A 22,835-nucleotide genomic window follows, 5' to 3' on the forward strand; every position below is an offset into this window, starting at 1 on the left:
CTGTCTCACTCTTCTACAAACAGTTATGCAACGCTTCAGTTGTGAAAAGAAATGGCACATTATCACTCACACACATCGAGGACCTGATAGGAGCATACAAACCAGCGGCCTGTGGGAGCTCAAATTCCACAGGGCTGACATGAGATACCGTGCAGGCGGCTGCTGACCCCCAACCAGCAGGACAGGCTGTTCATTTAGACGACCTAACCAGCTACCCAAAAGCCATTTCAAATAGTAAACCGCCTCTACCGATCTTTGAGATTTTACATGAGGTTTATGAGATTTGATTGAAGGGAACAAGTGCAGTATTGTGTCTTTAAAAAGTTTTTCAGGGGGGGTTCTTTTGTCAGGGCATCTAACGGACAAAAAGGTTTAAATCTGATAATATTTATGTGTCTAAAGACAGAAAGAGAGAGAACATACCTGTGAGTTTGCTAGTGTTGGCTTCATGTTTAATTCACTCAGCTGTGAGCACAAACCCAGCCATTATTCATTATTCAGCGCAGCCCTCCCTCCAAAGATGCTCTGCACACATAGATTCTCTTTCTTCTTCACACACCACACACTTTTTATTTTAAAATTAACAATAGACTTGTCCGTATGCGTTGCTAAATAATATTTAGAAGGAATTCGTCCTGTTTTTCATCTCAGCCCTTTTTTTAAGAAAGCACGGATATTAACAAACTACACAATAGCCTATAGGTTACTGTTCATATTATGCTTCAGAACCAGTTCCATGTTTTTATGACTCTTATGAGTGGTTCTTTTTGGTGAATCAGAAACACAGCAGGACCGGTGTAGTCTGATTCTCTAAACGAATGACTCTTATGATCCAATTTTTGGGAATCAAAACATTTTGTGAATAAAATTGCCTATAAGTCTATAGCTTTGTTAGTTTGGTATTTTTATGTTATAGTATTTATTTTGCCCAATTACTTTAATTTTATACTGTAATAATGTCATATATCCACTACTTTTTTTTTTTCTTTCTTTTTTGGGTGAAACGAAATTGCTCAAATGGCTCAGAAGCATAATTTGTCGTTTGCAGAGGGTTAAAGTATTTATTTAATGGCAAGATTCATGAATTAAAAATAGCAAATAGCACCGACCTATTCTTTTTTTAATGAATCAAAATCTTATCCAGAATTACTTGAGGCCCTTATTTTTAATGGATCAACCAGTGTAATTAGATTCCGGAACGAATTACTAAGCAGATTTTAGTGAATCAAAACATTTGAAACGTCACTGCCTATAGTGACTTTTATTTTGAACTGTTGTGTATTGCTTCTTCTTGCTCATCTGTTCTTACTTATGTGTTTAGTGTCCACTTGATTACGCGGCTTTAGCTGTCATACTCGCATTTTTACTCGGATACATACAGCTATGAATTATGTAAGATCTCGGGGCGCATGTTTTTAGAAAGAGAGTTACTTTTGAACTGCTAATCTGTGAAAATGCGACACGCACGTGAGGTGACATATACGATGCTCATGAGAGCGTACGCCACAGCTTCAAAGACCGAGACCCTCGCTTCTAACCGGAAACCGGGTCTGAAAGCAGCAGATATCGCGAACAGACTCCGGAGTGAACAAGAAAAACGGATAAATGACAAAAATGAGGTTGGCTTCGTTGTTTATGCATGTAATGTCTGTTTAGACTAAAGTGAGTTTATGTGCAACCATTTAGGTTCCGTCTTTTTCCGTTCCACTCCAAAGGTTCCGGTGTCACCTCTACAGAACAGAGTGAATGAACTCAAACAGTTCTCTCAGCAACTGCAGTCTATTCACCCTAGTGTGCTCGCAAAAGCTCTTTACAGGAGCATGGTGTATGAAGACCAAAACATAATCGCCATAAATAAACCATATGGTGTGCCTTTGCATAGTGAGTATTAATGAATGTACTATATTTCGTTTCATTATTATTTATTGAAAACATTTTTTATAATTATTCTGTAATATTTTGTATATTGATGTGATTTTATGGCCCTAGATAATTTTACATTTTAAATTATGCACTATTTATTTCTATAAAAAACAAAACAAAAAAAAACTGTTTCATATCAGCTGTGTTGAAGACATACTTATATTACTAATATAATCCTTCATTTGCCTGCTCCATTCTTATAGATGTAAATGGCATCAGAAACAGCATTTCAGAGTGTCTGCCTTTGCTGGCCAAGGTAACTGATGGCATGCAGGCAGGATCACAGTTGCATTTTTGCCACAGTCTGGAAAAGGAATGTACTGGAGTTTTGATCCTGGCTAAAACAGAGGAAGTAGCAGAACATGTACAAACACTCATCAGATCACACAAAGTGGAAAGGACATTCTTGTAAGTTAAACTTCAAAACCTTTTGTTGTTGCATGTCTTAACTGAATGCAATTTAGAATAATTGTTTTCTGAGAAAGGCTAATTTGATAGTAAGGCAGTGTGGCATCTCATAAACTTCAAGTGCTTGTCTAGTGCAAATTTTTTTCCTTATTTTCAATTGATTCCCATGTTCCAGCATAACCTACACAAACTTAAACCTATTATTTTGTTCAGGGCGGTCACTGTAGGTGTGCCTGTTCCATCCGAGGGAGTGATTGACATTCCCATTATAGAGAAGGAGGTCATGGGACCTCAGCCGCATTTTAAGGTAATATAACATTGTATTCTTTAAAAAAAATCCTATTCTTACCTGTTTTTAAAGACAAATTTGATTCATTATAGTCGAGAAGTAATATAAGATTTAAAAAAATTCTGTATTGTGACACATCTGAGTGAAACGGAGTATTGAAAAATAATAAAATGTAGGGTGGGGCTTGGTTCTATCCATTGGATGATGATTGGATGGAGGCAGATCTGAATGTGAGCTTGCAGCCAATAGAGTGCTTTAGCGGCGCTGGTGCCTGAAGTATTTTTTCCATTAATTTTTTTCATTGACATTAAAAAAAAAAGTCTTTGTTAAAGTGTTATAAGCTATGAACCAAGCCAACCAGTTACGAGGTGAATCACAAAATTACAAAGTTTTATATGAAGCAAAAAAGTATTTGAAAACCAGACAAAAAGACAAAGGTACAAGACTTCAGTAGGGAAAGAACTACAATCCCATGAAGCATTGCGAATAACATATTCAAATTGAAAACAACGGAGAAATTAAAACTGTTGATTATATCTATAGAAATAATGTTTTAAATTCATTGCAAAATATATTCAAAACAAGTATTTTGAGAGCAGATTGACTCGACATCATTCGTAGCGCTTCACGAGAGTGGGTGGAGCTAAATAGCTCTTTTGGCTTGGTTTGTTTGTTTCAGCTCTCTGATTGGTGTAATTTTCTGTACAGCATCATGGGTAATGCAGTTTTTCTCCACAAATTGTTAAACTTTTTCTTTTTTTTCTTTTTTTATATGTTGAAAATGCATACAACAAAAGCATATACCAAAAGCATATAAATTAAATCATTAAATCATACGATGCTGCGTTTAGAAAATAGTTGACTTGTCAACTTTAAGAATAGGATCTTAATTAATGTGAAGTATAATGTTTATTCTGCTCAGATGGGTCTGAGCCCATTGTTCAAAGTGAACGAGGAGGGAGATGGAGTGACCAGGGTGAGAGCTCATCGGCAGGCAGAAAGTGCAGTCACACAGTATCGGGTTCTGGACAGCACCAGTGGCTGCAGCTTGGTGGAACTGCAGCCTGTCACAGGTACTGACATACCATGACGTGTGAAAGCATACCCGACTCGGAACGTTATTCCTAATTGTGCCTTATACTCCTGAATTAATATAAATGTAGCAAGCTTTGCCTTATTACTTATTTAAATGAAGAAATGTAAGCATATGATGACTAGAAACTCTTATAATGTTTGTTTTAGGTGTAAAAAACCAACTTCGAGTGCACATGGCTCTTGCTTTGACCTGCCCCATTCTCGGAGACCATAAATATGCTCACTGGAACAAACTAGCACCCCAGGTATGATAAATATAACAAGGTTAGAGCAAGTGTTGTAGCGCTGGTTCCTTGAATGATAATCAAATCTGCACTACCATTCAAAAGCTTGTGGTCGGTAAGATTTCTTAATGTTTTTGAAATAAGTCTCTTATGCTCACCAAGGCTGCATTTATTTGATCATAAAACAGTTATAACTGTAGTATTGTGAAATATTATTACATTTTAAATAACAGTTTATATATATATATATATATATATACAAAATCTCTTTTTTTCTTTTTTTTCTGTGATTGCAAATCTGAATTTTCATCACCCATTACTCCAGTCTTCAGTGTCACATGATTTTTCAGAAATCATTCTGATATGCTGATTTGCTGCTCAAGAAACATTTCTTATCATTTTCAATGTTGACAAGTTGTGCTGCCTAATATTTTTGTGGAAACCGCAATACATTTTTTCAGGATTCTTTGATGAATACATTTTTTGAAAGAACAGCATTTGTTTGAAATGGAAATCTTTTTTAACATTATTTATTAATGCCTTTACTGTCTTTTTTGATGAATTTAAAGGGACATTTCACCCAAAAATAAACATTTTGTCATAATTTACTCACCCTCAAGTTGTTCACAACCTGTACCAGTTTCTTTCTTCAGTTAAACACAAAAGATATTTTGAAGAATGTCAATAACCAAACAGTTTCTGATTCCCATTGACTTACATATACATTTTTTTCATAGTATGGTAGTCAGTGGTGTATTGCAACTGTTTGCCTACCCATATTCTTCAAAAGATTGTATTTTATGTTAAACAGAACAAAGAAACTCATACAGGTTTAGAACAACTTGAGGGTGAGTAAATGATGACAGAATATACATTTTAAGTGAACTATCCCTTACAACATTTTTTTACTGACCCCAAACTTTTGACCGGTATTGTATTTCCAGATCAAAAAGCATTTAAACCACATATGTTTTAATAAATAATTGCTTAATCCAAACTTGTTGGCACACAACCACAGTGAGCCACTAGTCAAATCGTGGGCCAGCTTTTACAAGAGTATTATGAACATAGTAAGTGTTGTGTTAATAATGAATAATCAAGAGGTGGTGTAGTGTTTTCTTGAGACATGACTCATTGTAACATTTGAAGACTGACCACATGTGGGTCTCATGTTTCGGATTACAGAAGCTGCCAGAGGGCATGCTGCGACGGCTGGGCCTGGTCCAGAGTAAAACACGATATCTCCCTCTTCACCTGCACTCCCGAAGGATCGTTCTGCCACGGGTCAAAGGTCACGGCGACATTACAGTGTCCTGCCCCCTTCCTAAATACTTCACCAATGCCTTGAAGAGACTACAGATCCCACTACCAGGAAAAGAATGAAGTGAATCACACAGCTATTAACTACTTTTGAAAAGTTGCATTGGATTTGACTTTGTAGAAAAGGTCATGTACATACCGGATATTTTGTTGTTGTACGTTCTTAAGGTTTTTGGTTTCAGACTTTGTAATAAAAGATCATTTAAGTCAAGTCAAGTCATCTTCATTTATATAGTGCTTTTAACAATGTAGATTGTTCCAAAGCGGCTTTACAGTGATAATAGGAAATTAAAGTAACAGAGATTGTTTTGGCTTTATAGCAGCTCTAGAATAAAATTATTGTCCAGCTAAATTAGTTTTGATTGATTCAATTCCGTCGCAACGATCATTAGTTATTAACTTAGGGGCCGCTAACACGACACCGCTTTAACAGAAAACTCTTTAAGTTCTCTCTGCACCAACTTTATAAACGCGAACCTGTGAGAACGCTGATGGCAGGGGGAGACTAGTTGACACTTCAGGACTGCGTTGTTGTCGCGTCCAGGCGCAGGTCCTTCATCAGATCTGGATCCAGCGGACTGCTGTAAACTAGGGCTGTGCAATTAATTGAATTTCGATTTCGATTTTTGCTCCCAACGATCACCAAAATAGTACAATCGAGTAAAAACTATTATTTTGCCATGTTCTGTTTTGAAAGAACGCTCTAATTTTGTCTTGTGTTCTGAATGACGCGCGCACGCGCACATCCGCCCCTCCGCCCCTCCCGATGCCATAAACTCTCTCAGCTTGAATGTTTAACCCTCTGGGGTCCTTCGTTTAACAGTCACACTCAGGACCTTCGGGTCCAAATGGACCCGGAGGGCGGGATTAATATATATATAAAAAATGTTTTTTATAATATTTTTTCTTTTCTTTTTTGGTGTTTTGAGATAATTTTATGATTTTAATTAATATTTATGCAATAATTATGACCCATTTTTTCCCATTGAATATAATAGACATTTTTTATATATGTATTTTTTTATTTTATTTTTATAAAAAAAAGTGTGTGTGTGTGTGTGTGGTTTTTTTTGTACTCTTGATGTTTTAGAGATTCACCCCTTCACTGTTGAGTCCTTTTTTTCTGCATCCTGGCTGATTTGTAGATTGTATGCACAAAAAAATTCTGTTTTCATATTTTTGACAATTTCCCATTCATTTCCTATGGGGGTCATTTTTGACCAAAGAACAGAAGTGTGACGTGCTTGGATCATGACCCCAATATTTTTTGTGTGTTCACATACCTAATACCATAAAAGTCACCAAGTTTCGTAACATTCCGATGAAGCTAAATTAAAAATTCAAAACAGATTTTTGTAATCTGAATTTATTAGTGTGTATGTGTATAAAAGTGTGTGTGTGTGTGTGTGTGTGTGTGTGTGTGTGTGTGGATGTGTCTGTTTTGCACTCTTGATGTTTTATAGATTAACCCCTTCACTGTTGTGTGCTTTTTTTCTGGATCGTGGCTGATTTGTAGATTGTACGCACAAAAAAACTCTGCATTTTCACATTTTTGCCAATTTCCCATTCATTTCCTATGGTGGGTCCATTTGGACCCGAAGGTCCTGAGTGTGACAATTTTTTTTACAACCACTTAGACTATTCAAATCCTGTCCCCAATTTTTTTGGTTGTTCATATACCAAGTACCAACAAAGTCACCAAATTTCGGACCATTCCGATGAAGCTATGATTTTTTACATTTTTTTATTTAAACGCTTCGGGTCCATTTGGACCCGAAGGACCCCAGAGGGTTAAACTGATAAGACTTAAAAAGAAGTGAAAATGATCAACTTTAGTTACGATGCAATTCTGGCCCGATTGTGCAAGTGACAATTCCGTCATGTCCCGACTCCTAAACGCGAGAGTGTAGTTTCGCTTGCCTTGTCCAACCCATTTTGAGAGACGGAGAGAGAAGACGCAGCGCCGCTGAACACTCACGCGGTTTGTGAAATTGCGTCTTGGAGAAAGTTTTAAAATTATTGATTTGATTTTATAATCTGTGTGGATTCATTTAGGCTACTCATACAATCTACATGCTAAAGTGAATCAATGTTTGTGGGGGAATTTCCCGCATTATAAGTGGTAGACCTGCGGGAATTATTAAAATACTCATTGAAGTAGGCTATTATCTGTTATATTATTTATTTAAATATTTCAAAAAGTACAATCAATGTTCAAATTTCGATTTTTTTAAGAATTGTTGAAAGGTACGTCTTTGGTAACACTTTACAAATAAGGTTAATTAATTAGCACTAGTTAACATTAACTAATAATGAACAAATTACAATACTTCTACAGCATTTATTAATCTTAGTTAATGTTAATTTCACCATTTACTAATACATTATTAAAATGAAAGGTTGTATTTGTTAACATTAGTTAATGCACTGTAAAAAACTAACATGAACAAACAATTGAACAGCTGTATTTTTATTAACTAACATTAAAAAAGATTAATAAATGCTGTAACAAATGTATTTCTCATAGTTAGTTCATGTTAGTTAATACATTAACTAATGTTAACTAATTAACCTTATTGTAAAGTGTTACCGTGTCTTTTTAATAAATGCAACCCCACAATCCCACAGTCATGTGAAATAACCGTGTTACATAATCGTGATTTCAATATTGACCCAAATAATCGTGATTATGATTTTTTCCATAATCGAGCAGCCCTACTCAGTAGGGCTGCTCGATTATGAAAAAAAATCATAATCATGAGTAGGCTAGTACTGTAAACCTCGGGATAAACAGAGACTAATATTAGCGTAGACGCCATTCTTCTTATAATGTAACGAGTACATCAGGATTTATGGGAAGTGGTTCCGGCTGACCTAATCTATGCAGCCTAACATCGAATTATAGAAGTCTATAATGTGTTATGTGTATGCTAGGTCAAAGAGATGTGTTTTTAGTCTAGCTTTGAACTGACAGAGTGTGTTTGCTTCCCGGACAATGTTAGGAAGACTGTTCCAAAGTTTTGGTGCTAAATAGGAAAAGGATCTACCGCCAGCAGTCGATTTTGATATTCTAGGTATATTAGATATTAGATTAATTGCTCCGTATTAGTCAATATTGTGAACTTACATTTATATCACCATGATTGTCATCTCATGCTGACAAAAATACTGTTAAATGTAATCTTAAGCAAATTTTGACTATCCAATTTTCATTAATGTTCATTGTATTGATGAGATGCATGAATTCATATGTAGCATTTAAAACATTGGTTCTCAACCTTTTTGACTCCCATTCTCCATGCACAATATTTGAAGGCCACAGGACTTTTCCAGTTGTTTGTGATTTTTCACAAGAAGATTAAGGATAAGAATTTGAAGAAGAAAAAAAAGTGCTCAATTTCTATACGATAAAATGTTTTAGAGCGTGGCATAAATAGACAAATGTCTATTCATAAAAAAATATAAAAAATAAATTTTCCAGATCTAGAAAAAGCACCTTAAAAAAAATAGTTTAACTGAAGCCTGCTGGTTGAGAACCACTGTTAAAAAAAATATTATAGTTTTGTGAACTAGTGTAGAAATGTGTTCTGCTTCTGTATCATGAATGTGTGTTTGTGTGACCGAATGGGTCAAAGACGACACATACAGGTAATTCACTGTACAAAAAAGCATGTTTGAAAAGACAGGCTTCAATTCTCCAGCACCACTATAATATCAATACATATCAGGTTACCATAGATGCATGTATATATATAAAAAAAATAAAAACAGAACCAAAAAGTCTTCATGTATAATACACTCCTCAGGTACGTGAACTCTGCTACTGCAAGCTCCTGAGGGTGAGCGGGGGTTGTGTTACAGATTGATGAGGCCATGTTTTTAAATGTAAATTCCTGACAACCACATGGTATATTCCAGACCACTGCCACAAATGACTTCAGTCTAGCCACCAGATCCTTACAGTTCAGAAAATAAACAGAGAGAGGATAGTGGGAAGAGGTATGGAGCGTAACATACATGGCAGAAAGAGAAAATGCACACATCAAGGGATCTGGGCAAATACGTTTCAATGGTCATCAGGCGAACAAACAGAAATAGGTTCCTGTATCTAAAACAAAAAAAAAGGCCCGTACGTATGTCCAGTTCATTGAAACCCCTCTTGAACCTCTCCCTTTCCTTTTAATCATGAATGAATATGAGGAGAGGCTGCAGAGGCAACTTGATTCAGTCTCTTTGAGAAAGGAGAGGATGATGGCAGAATGGAGAGCTGGAGAAAGCTAGTTTCTCTCATTCCATCTTGATTTCTTTCGTTTGCCCTCATCTTCTCTCAGTGTACATTGGCCTGCGCAATGGAGATTATCTCCTGGATTTCCCGCACCATCATGATGCGTGTAAGCATGTGTTCCAGTTGCTCGCTCGTGATTGGCTGAGTGGAGTACCATATAGGGCTGTTTGGTGCCACAACCGGCTCTGGTGTCAGGTAATACGTGTCATTACGACCCTTGGCAGTCTGAGGGCTGATGACAGACAACAGAAAAATCAGGGAGAGGCAGAAAAGGCAAGTTATATTATACGTGTTTGATCAAATCAGCGGCTCACCATTTGAAGAGATAAAAGTCATAGAGCTTGATAGGACAACGCAGCGGGTTCTCTGGGTCCTCAGCCTGTTCTGCGTACATGTCATCTGTCACTAGAACAAAAAAAAGATGAGATTTATAACTTTCCACAGCTTTTGACCAATGAAATTAAGATTTAATGACTTCCTATCCAGTTGTTCACAGTAAAATTACCCATCATACAAACAAAAGTATTTCTAACCAATATTTTCAATAATATTATAGGCATTATCATCTCGTCAAAGGCATCAGCGCAATCTGATTTCTGAAGGATAATGTGACACTGAAAAAGTAATAAATTACAATTTAACATATTAAAATAGAAAACAATTATTTTAAATCGTAATATTTCAATTCATAAAAAATAAATGCAGACTTGTTGAGCAAAGGAGATTTCAAAACAAAACAAAATTGTACATTTAAAATATTTATCTTGTAACATGTGACAACATCCAGCCTAATATAATGGCTAACCTTTCTGTCCAACATGATGGGGCCCGACTCCTTTCAGGTAGCGGATGCTGGTGCTCTTGTCTTTAGGGTTGGTGGGGTTCTTCTTGGTGTGTCTGAGCACTTTGGAGAAGGCCACTTTCAAATGCTGCTCAACTGTGGTCAAGTGGAAGTACCTGTGCAGAGACAACATTTAGCCCTGAGCACTCACTGCCACCATGCTTAAAGAATTGAGAATGGAAGAAGACACACTTGGTGTTGAAGTACATCAGTGTAGTAAGGAGAGTGGATGGAGAATGAGCTCCCAGCTGCTTACACTCCCATAGCATCTCCTCTGTCACATGACTTGGGATAATATAGCCTGGCAAATACAACGAAAATTAACATACACTCCACAAGACTCCAAAGCAGATGATTTCAAATCACACACATACTTCTTACCAAGAGGGTGAACGCTGGGCCTCCACTCCTCGAGAATTTTGTGTAAACACTGACAAAACCGGCTGTAGTACTGATCAGAGAAGATGTCGTCTACCCTACCGTTCTCAAACATGTACTAAACGTAAACAAGAAAAGGAAATCAGCTTATTAAAACTAAAGATCCAAAGGAATCAGTAGAAACAAAAAGAAGGCATTACATAAGGAGATATAGGACATACTTTCTGTATACATAAAAATACATAGTATAGTGAATCAGGCTCAAATGGCTCCCCCTCCAGCCCACGAGACTCTTGGGTCATCAGAGACAGAGCCAAGTTCAACTCGCCCACTGAACTTGAGACAAGATCGTCCTGGAAGCGCAGTGGCTGTCGACCTGCAGAGACAGATATTAATAAACATCACTAGAGGCTTGACAAAAATAGTTCAGTTTTGGCCATGGACATGTTTAAGGGAATGAAATTTAAGACTTGAATAGATATGAAAAAAATTTACAAATATTTTATATGCACTACTGTTCAAAAGTTTGGGGTCAGTAAGATTTTTTTTTGTTGTTGTTGTTGAAAAGATTCTTATCTTGTGAAATATTACAATTTAAAATTAGATTTTAAAATACATTAAAATAAAAAAAGTTATTTATTATAGTATTTTATTAATAGTGTATAGTTGTGAATAGTGACTATAAAACATTTACTATAAAAATATTTAATACATTTTAAACGGATGCGTAAACACTCGTGACCATACAGAATTAAAACACATCAATAAGAAAGAACTACTAATAGAGGGTATATGCACATTATGTCACCGTCGGCCGGAGTGACTGCGGTTACGCCCACTGAGTGGCAAAAAGACATCTAAAACAGGAAAGAGCTTTGTGATTGACTGTACAAATAGATTTGACAAGAAATCTGAGGTATATTTTTACAGACTGCCGAAAGCTACAGAAAAAAGCAGCAAACGTATTGCTGCAATTCACAGAAACAACTGGACTTCAGGCAGCGAAACGTGGATTTGCAGTTATCATTTTGAGTCAATATTCTGAATTTAGGGGTAAAATCATACCCTTTATATTGTATTGTTATATATTGTATGGACAACTTCATATAATTAAATATTTAACATGTATTTATTTAATATATAAATAAACGCTGACAAAAACTATACACGTTTTAAAGCTGGGCGATAAATATAACATTGATACAAGTTAGGGCTGCGCGATTAATCGCAATTTCCATGTAATCGCACTAAAACCGATTTAGCTTATCGCGATTTTGAAATTGCAAAGGCAGCGATTTTTTTTTTATACGCAGCTTGACATTGACGTACGGCTCTGTAAACGCTGCTCCATCTATGTGCATTTTAAAAAGCAACACGCGTCAAACATCTTTCCAAACATGAGAAGCATTTATGAACCCTCTTGTCCAACAAAAGACAACATTTAATAACATGCTTTTACTCCAAACTCACTTCATAACGACAGTTGAGCATCCTTCTGTGAGACAATGTGGCTTCTTACACAGAATAAGGCAGTTGTGAGTTTATTAGTCATGTTTAATTAATCAATCAAAACGTTTCAATCTTCTGTTTATTCAGCTACAGCCATGATGCCCTATACATGAATATCAGTCACGTGACCGCTTACGTCATCCGCTCTTTTTCCAGTTGACTGCCGCCATCTTGAGTACCTACCGAGTACTGTCTATAGTACTGACAAACCTATTATCTCAAGTCTTGTTAGAAAACAAACAAAAAAATAACTATTCTTGAAACATTATTTGAATTCTTTAAAAAAATTTATTGTATGGAATAGAATAGCTCCTGCAGCAGGTGCATTAGCACAACATGTAGCATAAAGCTACATGACACAATTTAATTGATTAATATTACACTTTTACTTTTAACTCACTTTAAAACACCATAGAGTATTTGTATCATATTCCGGTCGCGGTTTAAAATGGTTTCAAGTCAAAAAAATATTTTGAAATATGTTATATTTAACATTTTATATGAAGCTATGGCCTATCCTTACCTAGCATGCATACTGTAAACATTCTTTATTCATATGAAAACACCCTAATCGCACGAAAATCACACACAAATCACATATACTTCAAACCGTGCATTTATTAGCTTCTTGTTTCAGGTGACGAGATGTTACTTTAGCTTTGTTATCATGGATGTCAGAATGAGGAAGTCATGCAGGACCGCAGGCAGAACAGAAGCGTGATTTTTTTTTTTTTTTTTTTTTTTAAACCACTTCAGCGGAAATCCCGCCCTGCAGCTGATTCTAAAGTTTTCATTGGTCATATCAATCACTGTACTGATTGCCTACACCAAACACTGATTACCATTGGACTAATAGCCCTGGCGGATACTGTATTGCATGTATTTGAACACAAATAAACCGGAGAAGACGTGAATGAATGCTTTTTGAGTGATGATTTCTATTTAAAATAACGACCGTTGCAGATTTATGTTATGTTACATTTATGTTATATTTATGTTACCGTGTTGTGAAAGCATAGCTAGCTAGTTCCTCTGCAACTGACATATCGATCTTGCCGAATCAGGTACTCAAGATGGCGGCAGACAAGTTTTAGAAGTGAGTGACGTCAGTGAGAAGACGTTGGTGACATCATCTGATATTCATCAGAGCCCGTCTACGGAGAGCCTTGGCACTCCCTATTCAGCCCCATTGTATTGATTTTGGTTGCAGTTCCATTAGAATTCCACTGGGGGTGATCGCGAGCGAGTGCAGACTGAATGGGAGTCAATGGGGCTATACGGCTAAATGTGTCTCTTTCACCCGATTGCTGTTGAGAAATCTCAGATTTTATTGTAGGCTTTGCAAGTTCAACATAGGTTATAGGTCGAAAGTTGAATGAACGAGTACTTATTTCTTTTCGATTTCTTACAGGTTGAGTTGTTGTTGCCCATAACACGCTAGCATTCTGCTAATGACGTCAGCATTCTGACGTCATTGACATTTTAAAAGACTTTTTAAACCAAATAAGTGGCTCTAAAAAATCTAACACCCAGCAATGTGTAATTTCTTTGCATCTCCTTTCGAATACAACATTCAAATTACTAGACAAAAAATTATATCCTGAGAAAAGTGGATTTGGAGGGTTTTTCGCCATAGACCTCCATTCATTCTGCACTCGCTCGCGAGCGCCCCCGCATGGACAGAGACGTGTTACTGCAGCCAGTCCAGAAACCGGAAGTAAGCAGAGAGTGCCAGTTCTCTTCCTATTAGACATTCTCTGTATTCATGTATAAGTATTTCCTGGAACGATGTGCGCACGGGGCATATTTGGCGTGTCTGCGCGAGAGCGCCCTCTGGCGTTCAGATGGAGCAGCATTTACTACCGATCAGCAGTGCTGCACTGACAAGCTGTGCATAAAATAAATCGCAGCCTTTGCCAAATCGCGTGTGGTTTCATTGCGATTAATTGTGCAGCCCTAACAAATGTGATGGTGATCCCAGATTTAGACCTACCTATAATGCATTTATATAAAGCGTTTACAGACAAATTTGCTTTATGTGTCGAAATCAGGCACACATAAAAGTCAGGAAACATGATCCCTGGCTGCATGTCAATATCCATGGATCACTGGATCTTTGGTAAGTTGTAAGGAACACTATAACGATAATTGTTTGTTTTACTAGCGGTTTCCCCTATTAAATCCAGTCAGTCTCAGTCCACCTGAAGGGGCATGTTCTGGCGGGAAAAGTATGTCAGTGCATACACTATACTAAAACTGACAAACAAACAAATATATAAATAAATAAAGAGTGCAGATTGGTAGCTGCTTTTGAATACTTCCAGGTGCATGTGTACACATTATTGAGAAATTCTTGAAGGCAATTGCTTTATTTTATCATGAAATTTCACTCGTATTGCTATCAACTACTGAAATTTTAGTATAGCGATAACCCTAGATTGAGCGGTGGTATATAAAGAAAGAAATCTCACACGAGACAGAAACATAAACTCACGTCCAATAGGTGCCAGCTTATTTTGTTCATTCTTGTCCAGCTCAGCATTTTTGCGCTGAACCCAAAGCCTCCACACCTCCAGTCCTTCCTCAGGCTTCAGCGTGTTGGGAAGGATCAGCTCAGGAGGAGGTTCCACTTGTGGCTCCGCCTCTGTCTGCGCCTGATAAACATAGAACATCATCATTGACACATTACTTTGCCAAAGAAGTTATGCGCATTTTTCACTATGGTTAAATGCACATCACCAAAACCTGCAAAATTACTTGAGACGGCCTGGGAGCTATGAATACTTAAGCATGCAGGATTCCTCCTAGAATGTGTTCACCTGTAGGTGGAGCTGTTGTTCCTGAGCCTCCCCATCTTGTATGTGCTGATGCTGTTGCTGCGGATCCCATATATGAAGGGCCTGCGTCGTCCCAGAGTAAGCGCCCCCTACAGTCTGCACTGCTACAGGGATGTGAATGTTTCCATTCATAAACTGTGCTGGGAACAGCGAATGTACAACTTCCTCCTGAGTGGTCAATCCCGAGCCAGTGGACACTGGAACGGCCACTGCTCCGCCAGCCTGAGACGCACCAATTATCATCTTGTCTTTGTCTTTATCAGTATGCGAGGTCTGTACCTGCACGGTGCTGTAGGCCTCCTGAGGTATGGCAATGTGGGCCACGCCTTGCTGCTGTGGGCTCGAGTACACAGGTATGGTCCAGGTCTCACCGGCTGGGCCTGTGATGGTACCGGTGGCACTGTAGAGATGAGTGCTATCAACGGTCAGCAGATCTGGTCGAAGTGACAAGTAGCCCTGCTGTTGGCCCTGTGGGATGGCCAGTACAGTAGCAAGCTGCTGCCCTTGAGGAAGCGAGTAGGACACAACTGTCGGAACGTCCACCTTGCGTTTCTTCGCAGGCTGGAGGACAGCAGGTGAGGCTCCAGGTCGTCTCTCTACCTCCCTGGGGGAGCCCTGCTGCTGAGGGGGGGACAGAGCCTCCACAGTCTGAATCTGAATCTGCTGGCCTCCGGCAACCGCTGCCACCAGCTGGGCCTGGATCTGAGAAACACACACACGTTACAATATGAATCTAAAATGCATAAACTGTAGAAGGTGATCATGTTTTGGAGTGCAATACCTGTTGGTGTTGTTCCTCTGTAAGTTCTCCCTGTTGTACCAGCTGTGTTGTGGTAATTCCTTGTAGCTGCTGATGGGTGGGAGACGCCACCTGAAGCACCTGACCCTGCTCACCCTGGATCTGCACCTGCCAATGGGGAGATGGAGAGGCATTTACAGCAGGGAACAACAAGAAGGATGGCCCACTGGCCTGGAGTAAGGTGGTTTGCAGTGTATGTCATTGTTTTTCAGAAAAATGTAAATGTTGGTGTGTATTTTTATTTTTTGTAAAAGAAAAAATATATATTTTGAATGAACAAAAAAATTATTTAGTGTTCAAAAAAAAATTCTTATCAATGTTTAAAACTGTTTTATATATATGTGTTTTGTTTTGTTTTTTCTGCGATATATACATTCTGAGACAATACATTTTCCAAAATGAGTCATTTTGGGAGCTTGATTTCAATAAAAGCAGCTGTTTTTGGACTAACAAGGAAGTTTTGAGTTCTGAAACTTACAGGATATTTTCACAGTACAAAATTTGACTTCTCAATTCATGACCCCTTTAAATGTTATTTCTTTACTTCTAAAACAATACAAGGCCAACATCATTCTGTAAAAGGTGCTAAGTTCACACTGCACTTGAGATGTCCACAAATTATAACATTATCCTTAAAATGCAAGCAGCTCCAAAGCAACTATAAGGGCAATTAAAATGTTATAGTCCCAGGACAGAAAAATCAGATAAATATCAGGTAATGATTTTTTCTGTGGTAAAAAAAATACATTCAAACTGCTAAATTACACAACACAACGCAGACATTCTATCAACAAAGGAAGGATAATCAGCATGATTGGGAGCACCGTCCATCATGCCTGAAACTCATGATCTACACTGTAACAAAATAAATAAATAAATAAAAATTATACTCAGAGCAGGGCTGTACGCTTAGCTTTTTCACTAGGAGCACAAGTGCTCCTAGTGAACAAATTTAGGAGCACAGAAAAAAATTTAGGAGCACTACTAAATTTCATAAATAACACAATTTTATTATTTTACACTCAAATCACGTACACAGTAACACATGTGCACTAATACATATAAACACAGGGCCATCATAAGGCCTACCGTATCTCGATATCGATATTCAGACGATATTTTTGCCATCCTTCAAAGAAATGTGTGCAAACTGGCAAAGAAGGTCCAGTTGGTCTTTTGACTTGCTGCATTTGACTTATTATTGTAGGCTATAGAAAAAAAAAAAACAATAAAGGAGCTAACTAAACAGAATCTGAGTTAGACCCTACTTTGTGCACTTACAAAAAAAAAAAAAAAAAAAAAAAAAAACGGAACTAAGGCACCTCTTGCAACGTGATTATTAAATCAAACAACAATATTGTTGATGATAAATTCAAAGTAAAAAATGTTCTTTTCAAAACGCTAAAAATCCCTCAATTTTTTCCCCAAAACGCTAAATCCATCTTTTTTTCTTTTTTTTTTTTCAAAAATTGATGGTTTGTCTTTTTAAAAAAGTCTTTTGTCTTTTATTTTTCGTGTTTGCATTTATGAGGAAAAAACAATATTACGTGAGACCTCAAAACAGAAAGCACAAAGCCTTTCTTTAAAACGAATTTCGTTTTGTATTAATTGTATCTTAGTTTTAATATTTTTTTCATTACCAATTTCTGGATTTAATACATAAAAATAAAACTATGTAGCCTAATAAATGTGCATTTCTCCGGTGCGTTCACTAGCCTACTGCAAAGATCGCAAATCAATAGAATAGCCTATCATAAACTTCATCTTTGCAACCGACACAGAAATTTAATAAACAATTAAAATGTCTTATTGTAATATTTTACATAATCATTACTTTTGCTGGTTCTTTGAGGCAGCTTTTTAGGTTTATGGCGTTTTGGAAAAGAGCTCTTCACGTATAAACACCGTTTCACCAAGGCACAGCGGCCCTTCAGCACATAAGAACAAAAAGAGAAAAAGCACGGACTTACTCTTTACGAAACTTTGATGTGGTTGAACAGGTGAAAAAGTCACAAATTCCTCTGCAACTCAAATCTTCTCAGTACGAGTTATGAAGGAAGAGAACAGCATTACAGTTTTCAGCGCGTCCTCCTCTGATTGCTGTGTTGTGACTGAAAAAGTGCGTGCAGGAGCACATGCGCAAAATGTAGGTTTGTAAAATGTCCTTTTGTAAAATGACATATTATAAAATAAAAATAATTCTTATATCATTTTACAAAACGGTTTTGCGCATGTGCTTCTGCGCGCACTATTTCGTGCGTTTTTGACGACACGGGACCATGGGCTGGGCCACTCGTTGCTTCCGGGAATATACTGCCCTACAGTGTTAAAAATCGCTACATATAATTGTTTAGAATGTTATAGTGTGCGTTATTTGTTTTCTCTTTAAATTCTTTCAGCTCTTTTCATGTTTGGGGGGTCGGATTGTACAAATTATGAAATATTCGATATCCCAATTTTGCATATCGTCCAGACAACAATTTGGATATTATCGTCTAAACGATATATCGCCCACCTCTAACACACACACACACACACACACACACACACACACACACACACACAGAGAGAGATCAATCTGTCCTAATTTTAACTTCCGCGGGCGGTGAATCGCCCGTGCTGGCCGGGCGGCGCGGATGTTTTCATTCATAAACTCGCCGCAGGGCGACGTCACCGCATCTCATCACATGAGTTCTGTGTTTTGCAGGTGTGAAAAAGAAGTTGTAGGACAGTGCTTGTCCATTTTTTATACAGAGATGCGCGAGAATTGTGGGCTACTCTACTTTGATACACATAGAATGGATTTAGTTTAGGAGCAAAATATGAATGAAAGGGTTGAAATCCGTAGTCGCACCGGTGCTCCCTTTTTATTTTTTCTACTCGCACAAACTATTTTTAGGCGCATATGCGAGTGAAATGCTCGCACTGTACAGCCCTGTCAGAGGGGAAAAAAATGCCCTGCCGGAAACTTATAAAATGCACTTCTTCATAGTTCATCCAAAAGTAAAATACAGTCAGCATTTACTCATTGTTTTAAACCTGAATGACCTTCTTCTGCGAAACACAACAGAAGATATTTTAAGAAATGTCTGTGTTCTTTCATTCAAACATTCAATGTCAACTCTCAACAAAACTGTTTGGTAACCAGCATTCTTCAAAACATCTTATTTTGTGTTCCTAACAAGAAAAGTCATACTGGTTTGGAACGACATGAGGGTAAGTACATGACAGAATTTTCATTTTTTAAGTGAACTGTCTCTTTTTTTAATGTAATATTGCAGTATTTATTATAAATGCTTTAACCATGCACATTGTTGTTGTTTTTTCCAAATTCCTGTGCCCTCATGATTTTTTTAGTCAAAATAACTTCCACTTCCTCTTGCAGTGACTTCTTTTCTCTTCTCTTTTGATGTGTTTCCTGGCGGGAGGGTGGAACAACCTGTCACTTACATGAGATCACAGTAATAGCAAACCACAATGATCCAATCAATTCTCAATGGACATAATCAAGTCACACCCCCTACATTTGTTCTTGTTCAAGGAGCTGTTTCACTCGGATATACGTTACAATAGGGAAGAAAAGACTATCGCAACTTGCGTTTCATGCCGACTTCTGTCCAACAACCACAGTTTGCCAGGTAATCGTTGTATAATTGCAAAAAAAACAGAATGACAGAGTCATATACCTGTACTTGGATCTGCTGTTCAGATGCCTGATGCACAGCTGCAGCCAGCTGGGGGGAGATCTGTGTAGACGTCACCTGCACCTGCGCAAAGATAAAACAGAAATGTGACTACTAGTTTTAACTTCTAAAATCACAACTAAAACAACAATGAAAAGTGATTCCATTCATACCGGACATGCCAGCTCCAACAATGACCCTGCCACCTCTGTGCTGTCCGTGTAGATGCAGTTGGCACCCTGCTGGTACACCATAGTGGTGGTGGTGCCGGTGGTCTGCTGACTGAATTCCTGCAGCACCTCTGGGCCTTTGGAGGCCAGCGACTCCAGAAACTCTTTCATGCGGTGCTGAGGTATAGTGCGTGCCTTTTGCCGCACATACTCGTCGAACGAGATCGCACCGCCTTCAATGGGCTCATTCATGACAGGTCAATCCACCCTGCACAGGAGCCTGGAACACAAGGAAGGGGTTTAAATGATAACACACTACCAGTCAAAATTTGACAAAAAAACAAATTTATGTTTCCCATGATCTTCGAAGCACTTCAAATTAAAAGTATTATTATTCTTTGGGATAATACAGTCCTAATTATTCATGAATTTTGGCATTTATGTTTATATAGATTATTAATGAACTCTCATTTAGTCACAGATCAAAACCAACCTACATAAACATGAATCAGTCAATACAGGTAAATAATATTAAGCATTTTAAGTGAACCTGTAAAACAGTAATAAGATATGTTGTATCACTGCTAGTTCTACATTGGCATATGAAGTATTCAGTACAATCTCTCCACATGATGTAGATTTAATTTAATTCTGAATAATGCACCAGCAGCCAATCCAACCATAAACATGAAATCTGCATGCATCCTTGTGCAGTTTAGGTAGAACTGTATAAACTGAAGTTTCATGTATAAAATGTGTTTCATGTGATTTAGTAGTGATGAAGAGCTCTGTGTATTAAGCATGCAGATGGAAATAGCCTATAACCTTGCTGGACTTTGGACCCCCTCGAGCAAAATAAATTAGTTGCATTGATGTTGTTCTCAAATCACAAAGCAAATTCCGAACAATCAAATATTACCTTTTTTGAATCAGAAGACATGATCAATAATTAGGATTATATGTGACTGTTAACTAGCTCTGTTTATGGTCAATCGCACACTGGACCACTCACTGCTTTTGCCTAGAAAATATGCTAGCATCAATGCTAACTCGCTACCCTTTGTCAAATGAAACTTCGAAACTACAAAAAATGTGCAAGGACTTGGATTACGGCATCAAATATATTTATGATATGCTGCTATGTGATACTAGCCGTTATTCCCAGGGTAAATGCAGTAATGCGCGCGCAGTTGAATGGCTAACGTGAGCTCGCGTGCTAATCATCCCATGCTACCTTAAATAAAAGCCAAAGCAATTTCCGCCAAAACACGCCGTTCAAAAAACAAAAACCCCACTAAAGCACATCTAAATCTGACCGTACACATGTAAAGTCCGTTTGCTTTGCTATATCTCGTTATTTTTGCACACAAACACATTTGTCTTTATTTAAGTGCGATTTATGTCGTGACGTGTGCTTATTCTACTACACACATAAATGAAACGGTTAAAACCCCGCTGCGGCCGACTGCAAATATGTCCTACCGTATTGAAAAATACACAAACGCGCTGCTTGGACGGCTTGAAAGGCTGTAAATGTTATTTTTTTAATAATGATGTTTGCGATAGAGCTGACGGAAGTAGGCCTGCTGTGACAGCGCAAGACCCCGGGCTGTCCTGTAGCGTGAAGGCGGGGACGAAATCGCAGCTCCCCCTTCCGGCTCCACTGCTGCCGCACGCACATTCACAATGCCAAGAACGCGGAGCACAGTGTTGCCAGATCATGCCAGATCGCGAACTTTTCATTTATGCAATTTTTTTTATAAGAAATTAAAAAAAATCCACGTTTGTAGTGTTAAAAAGAAGAAAATCAGGGAGTACACTGATCGGGAACCCATATATTCTGCTCAATAATCAACTGAGAAACGATTCAATTTGTAACACTTAGCCTATATAGAAACACAGAATGAACAATTTGATAATCAAAAAGCATAATAATAATAAAAACATTAATATTTAGACCACTTAAAAATACAATATTTAGTAAAAAATTATTATATAGAAATTCTAAAGTAATAAAGTGCATTTTAATACGCCTTTTTTAATTTTTTTTAATTTTTTTACTTTTAAATTGTGGCTGTTGTTGTTGTTGTTGTTAGTAGTAGGAGTAGTATTAATGTTGAGTATACAGAACTTATTTATGAACTAAACTAAGTATTATATTTTTAATTTGTGTATTTATGGTTATCTTTAGATTAGCCTATCAAATTTCAGACTTTGATCTATTTTTCAACAGCATCATAATTCAATACTTGATTAACAGATTTTTTAATTAATCTACTGGGTTCTCAGTTAATTTCACATTTTCTAAATTGATTTTTATAATGATTATTGCGTCAACAGTAGGCCTAGGTAAGGATATTTCATAGATTCACTGTTGGTCGCTTATCATCATGCTATGGGTGGCCAAAACACCCCATCGTTAAAACACTCTTAGAACCAAAGCTCAACCAGGTAGCGACTGATAATTATAATGAATAATAATAATATGATCATTCTAATATATATATATGTATTTTTTTTAACAGTCCACATTCGCTTATAATGTAGCGGACATGGCAACACTAGTCCAGCTCGTCAGCAACCTGCACGGGTGCGCGCATTCGCACTGTATGGCACTTTATGTTTAAACGGCTTCACTGTAACAAAATACAGACCTACTACGCTGTTATTGCTATGATTTTGGAATAACTTATGCTACACTAATATGATGAAACACATTATAAAGGTAGTAAATGTGACGCTTCCCCCCATGTGTTTGTTTTCAATACTCTCTGTGGAACAACTGCTTATGATTGCATTGTAAAATACTTTGCTTTCATTAATGAGAGTAAGGTTTTAAAAGAAATATATATAAAAGACTGACATCAAAATCATTTGAAAATTTTTTTTTTTTTTTTTTTTTTTTTGGCTATTATAAATGCTATCATAATGTAGGCTACGTAACAGAGCGAGATGAAGTTGTAAAAAAAGTCATTCAGTAGGCTACAGTCTATGTCATTTCAGCGTGCTTGTGCCTTTAAGCGAATCTTTATTCGCTCCAGTCCGCCTTAAAGTGCTAAGCATGTGTCTGTGAG

General features: G+C 37.4%; 2 protein-coding genes across 2 annotated transcripts; one reads left to right on the top strand and one right to left on the bottom strand.

Annotated features, from left to right (window-relative positions):
• Positions 1-68: 68 nt before the first annotated feature.
• rpusd4 (RNA pseudouridine synthase D4) lies at positions 69-5,470 on the top strand. Its single transcript, XM_084394961.1, has 7 exons — positions 69-1,619; positions 1,716-1,881; positions 2,127-2,331; positions 2,545-2,638; positions 3,543-3,693; positions 3,863-3,960; positions 5,125-5,470. The coding sequence occupies exons 1-7, from the start codon at positions 1,455-1,457 to the stop codon at positions 5,320-5,322; spliced, it is 1,077 nt and encodes a 358-aa protein (XP_084251087.1). The 5' UTR covers positions 69-1,454; the 3' UTR covers positions 5,323-5,470.
• Positions 5,471-8,911: 3,441 nt separating this feature from the next.
• On the bottom strand, positions 8,912-21,452 carry qrich1 (glutamine-rich 1). Its single transcript, XM_084394606.1, has 12 exons — positions 21,244-21,452; positions 19,765-20,041; positions 19,595-19,675; positions 15,891-16,016; positions 15,092-15,811; positions 14,767-14,926; positions 10,985-11,139; positions 10,767-10,881; positions 10,578-10,686; positions 10,350-10,501; positions 9,859-9,949; positions 8,912-9,776 (listed from the first exon to the last, which is right to left on the bottom strand). The coding sequence occupies exons 2-12, from the start codon at positions 20,011-20,013 to the stop codon at positions 9,587-9,589; spliced, it is 2,148 nt and encodes a 715-aa protein (XP_084250732.1). The 5' UTR covers positions 20,014-20,041; positions 21,244-21,452; the 3' UTR covers positions 8,912-9,586.
• Positions 21,453-22,835: the final 1,383 nt, after the last annotated feature.

This window comes from Rutilus rutilus, assembly GCF_951802725.1.
Source record: "Rutilus rutilus genome assembly, chromosome: 22".
Classification (NCBI taxonomy): Eukaryota; Metazoa; Chordata; class Actinopteri; order Cypriniformes; family Leuciscidae; genus Rutilus; species Rutilus rutilus.

Coding starts and splice junctions, on each gene's coding strand:
- rpusd4 (XM_084394961.1), top strand. CDS start 1,455: ATGCGACACGCACGTGAGGTGACATATACGATGCTCATGAGAGCGTAC. Junction 1,882..2,126: donor ATATGGTGTGCCTTTGCATA/GTGAGTATTAAT, acceptor CCATTCTTATAG/ATGTAAATGGCATCAGAAAC. Junction 2,332..2,544: donor AAAGTGGAAAGGACATTCTT/GTAAGTTAAACT, acceptor TATTTTGTTCAG/GGCGGTCACTGTAGGTGTGC.
- qrich1 (XM_084394606.1), bottom strand. CDS start 20,013: ATGAATGAGCCCATTGAAGGCGGTGCGATCTCGTTCGACGAGTATGTG. Junction 14,927..15,091: donor AACAACAGCTCCACCTACAG/GTGAACACATTC, acceptor TATGTTTATCAG/GCGCAGACAGAGGCGGAGCC. Junction 10,502..10,577: donor CTGATGTACTTCAACACCAA/GTGTGTCTTCTT, acceptor GTCTCTGCACAG/GTACTTCCACTTGACCACAG.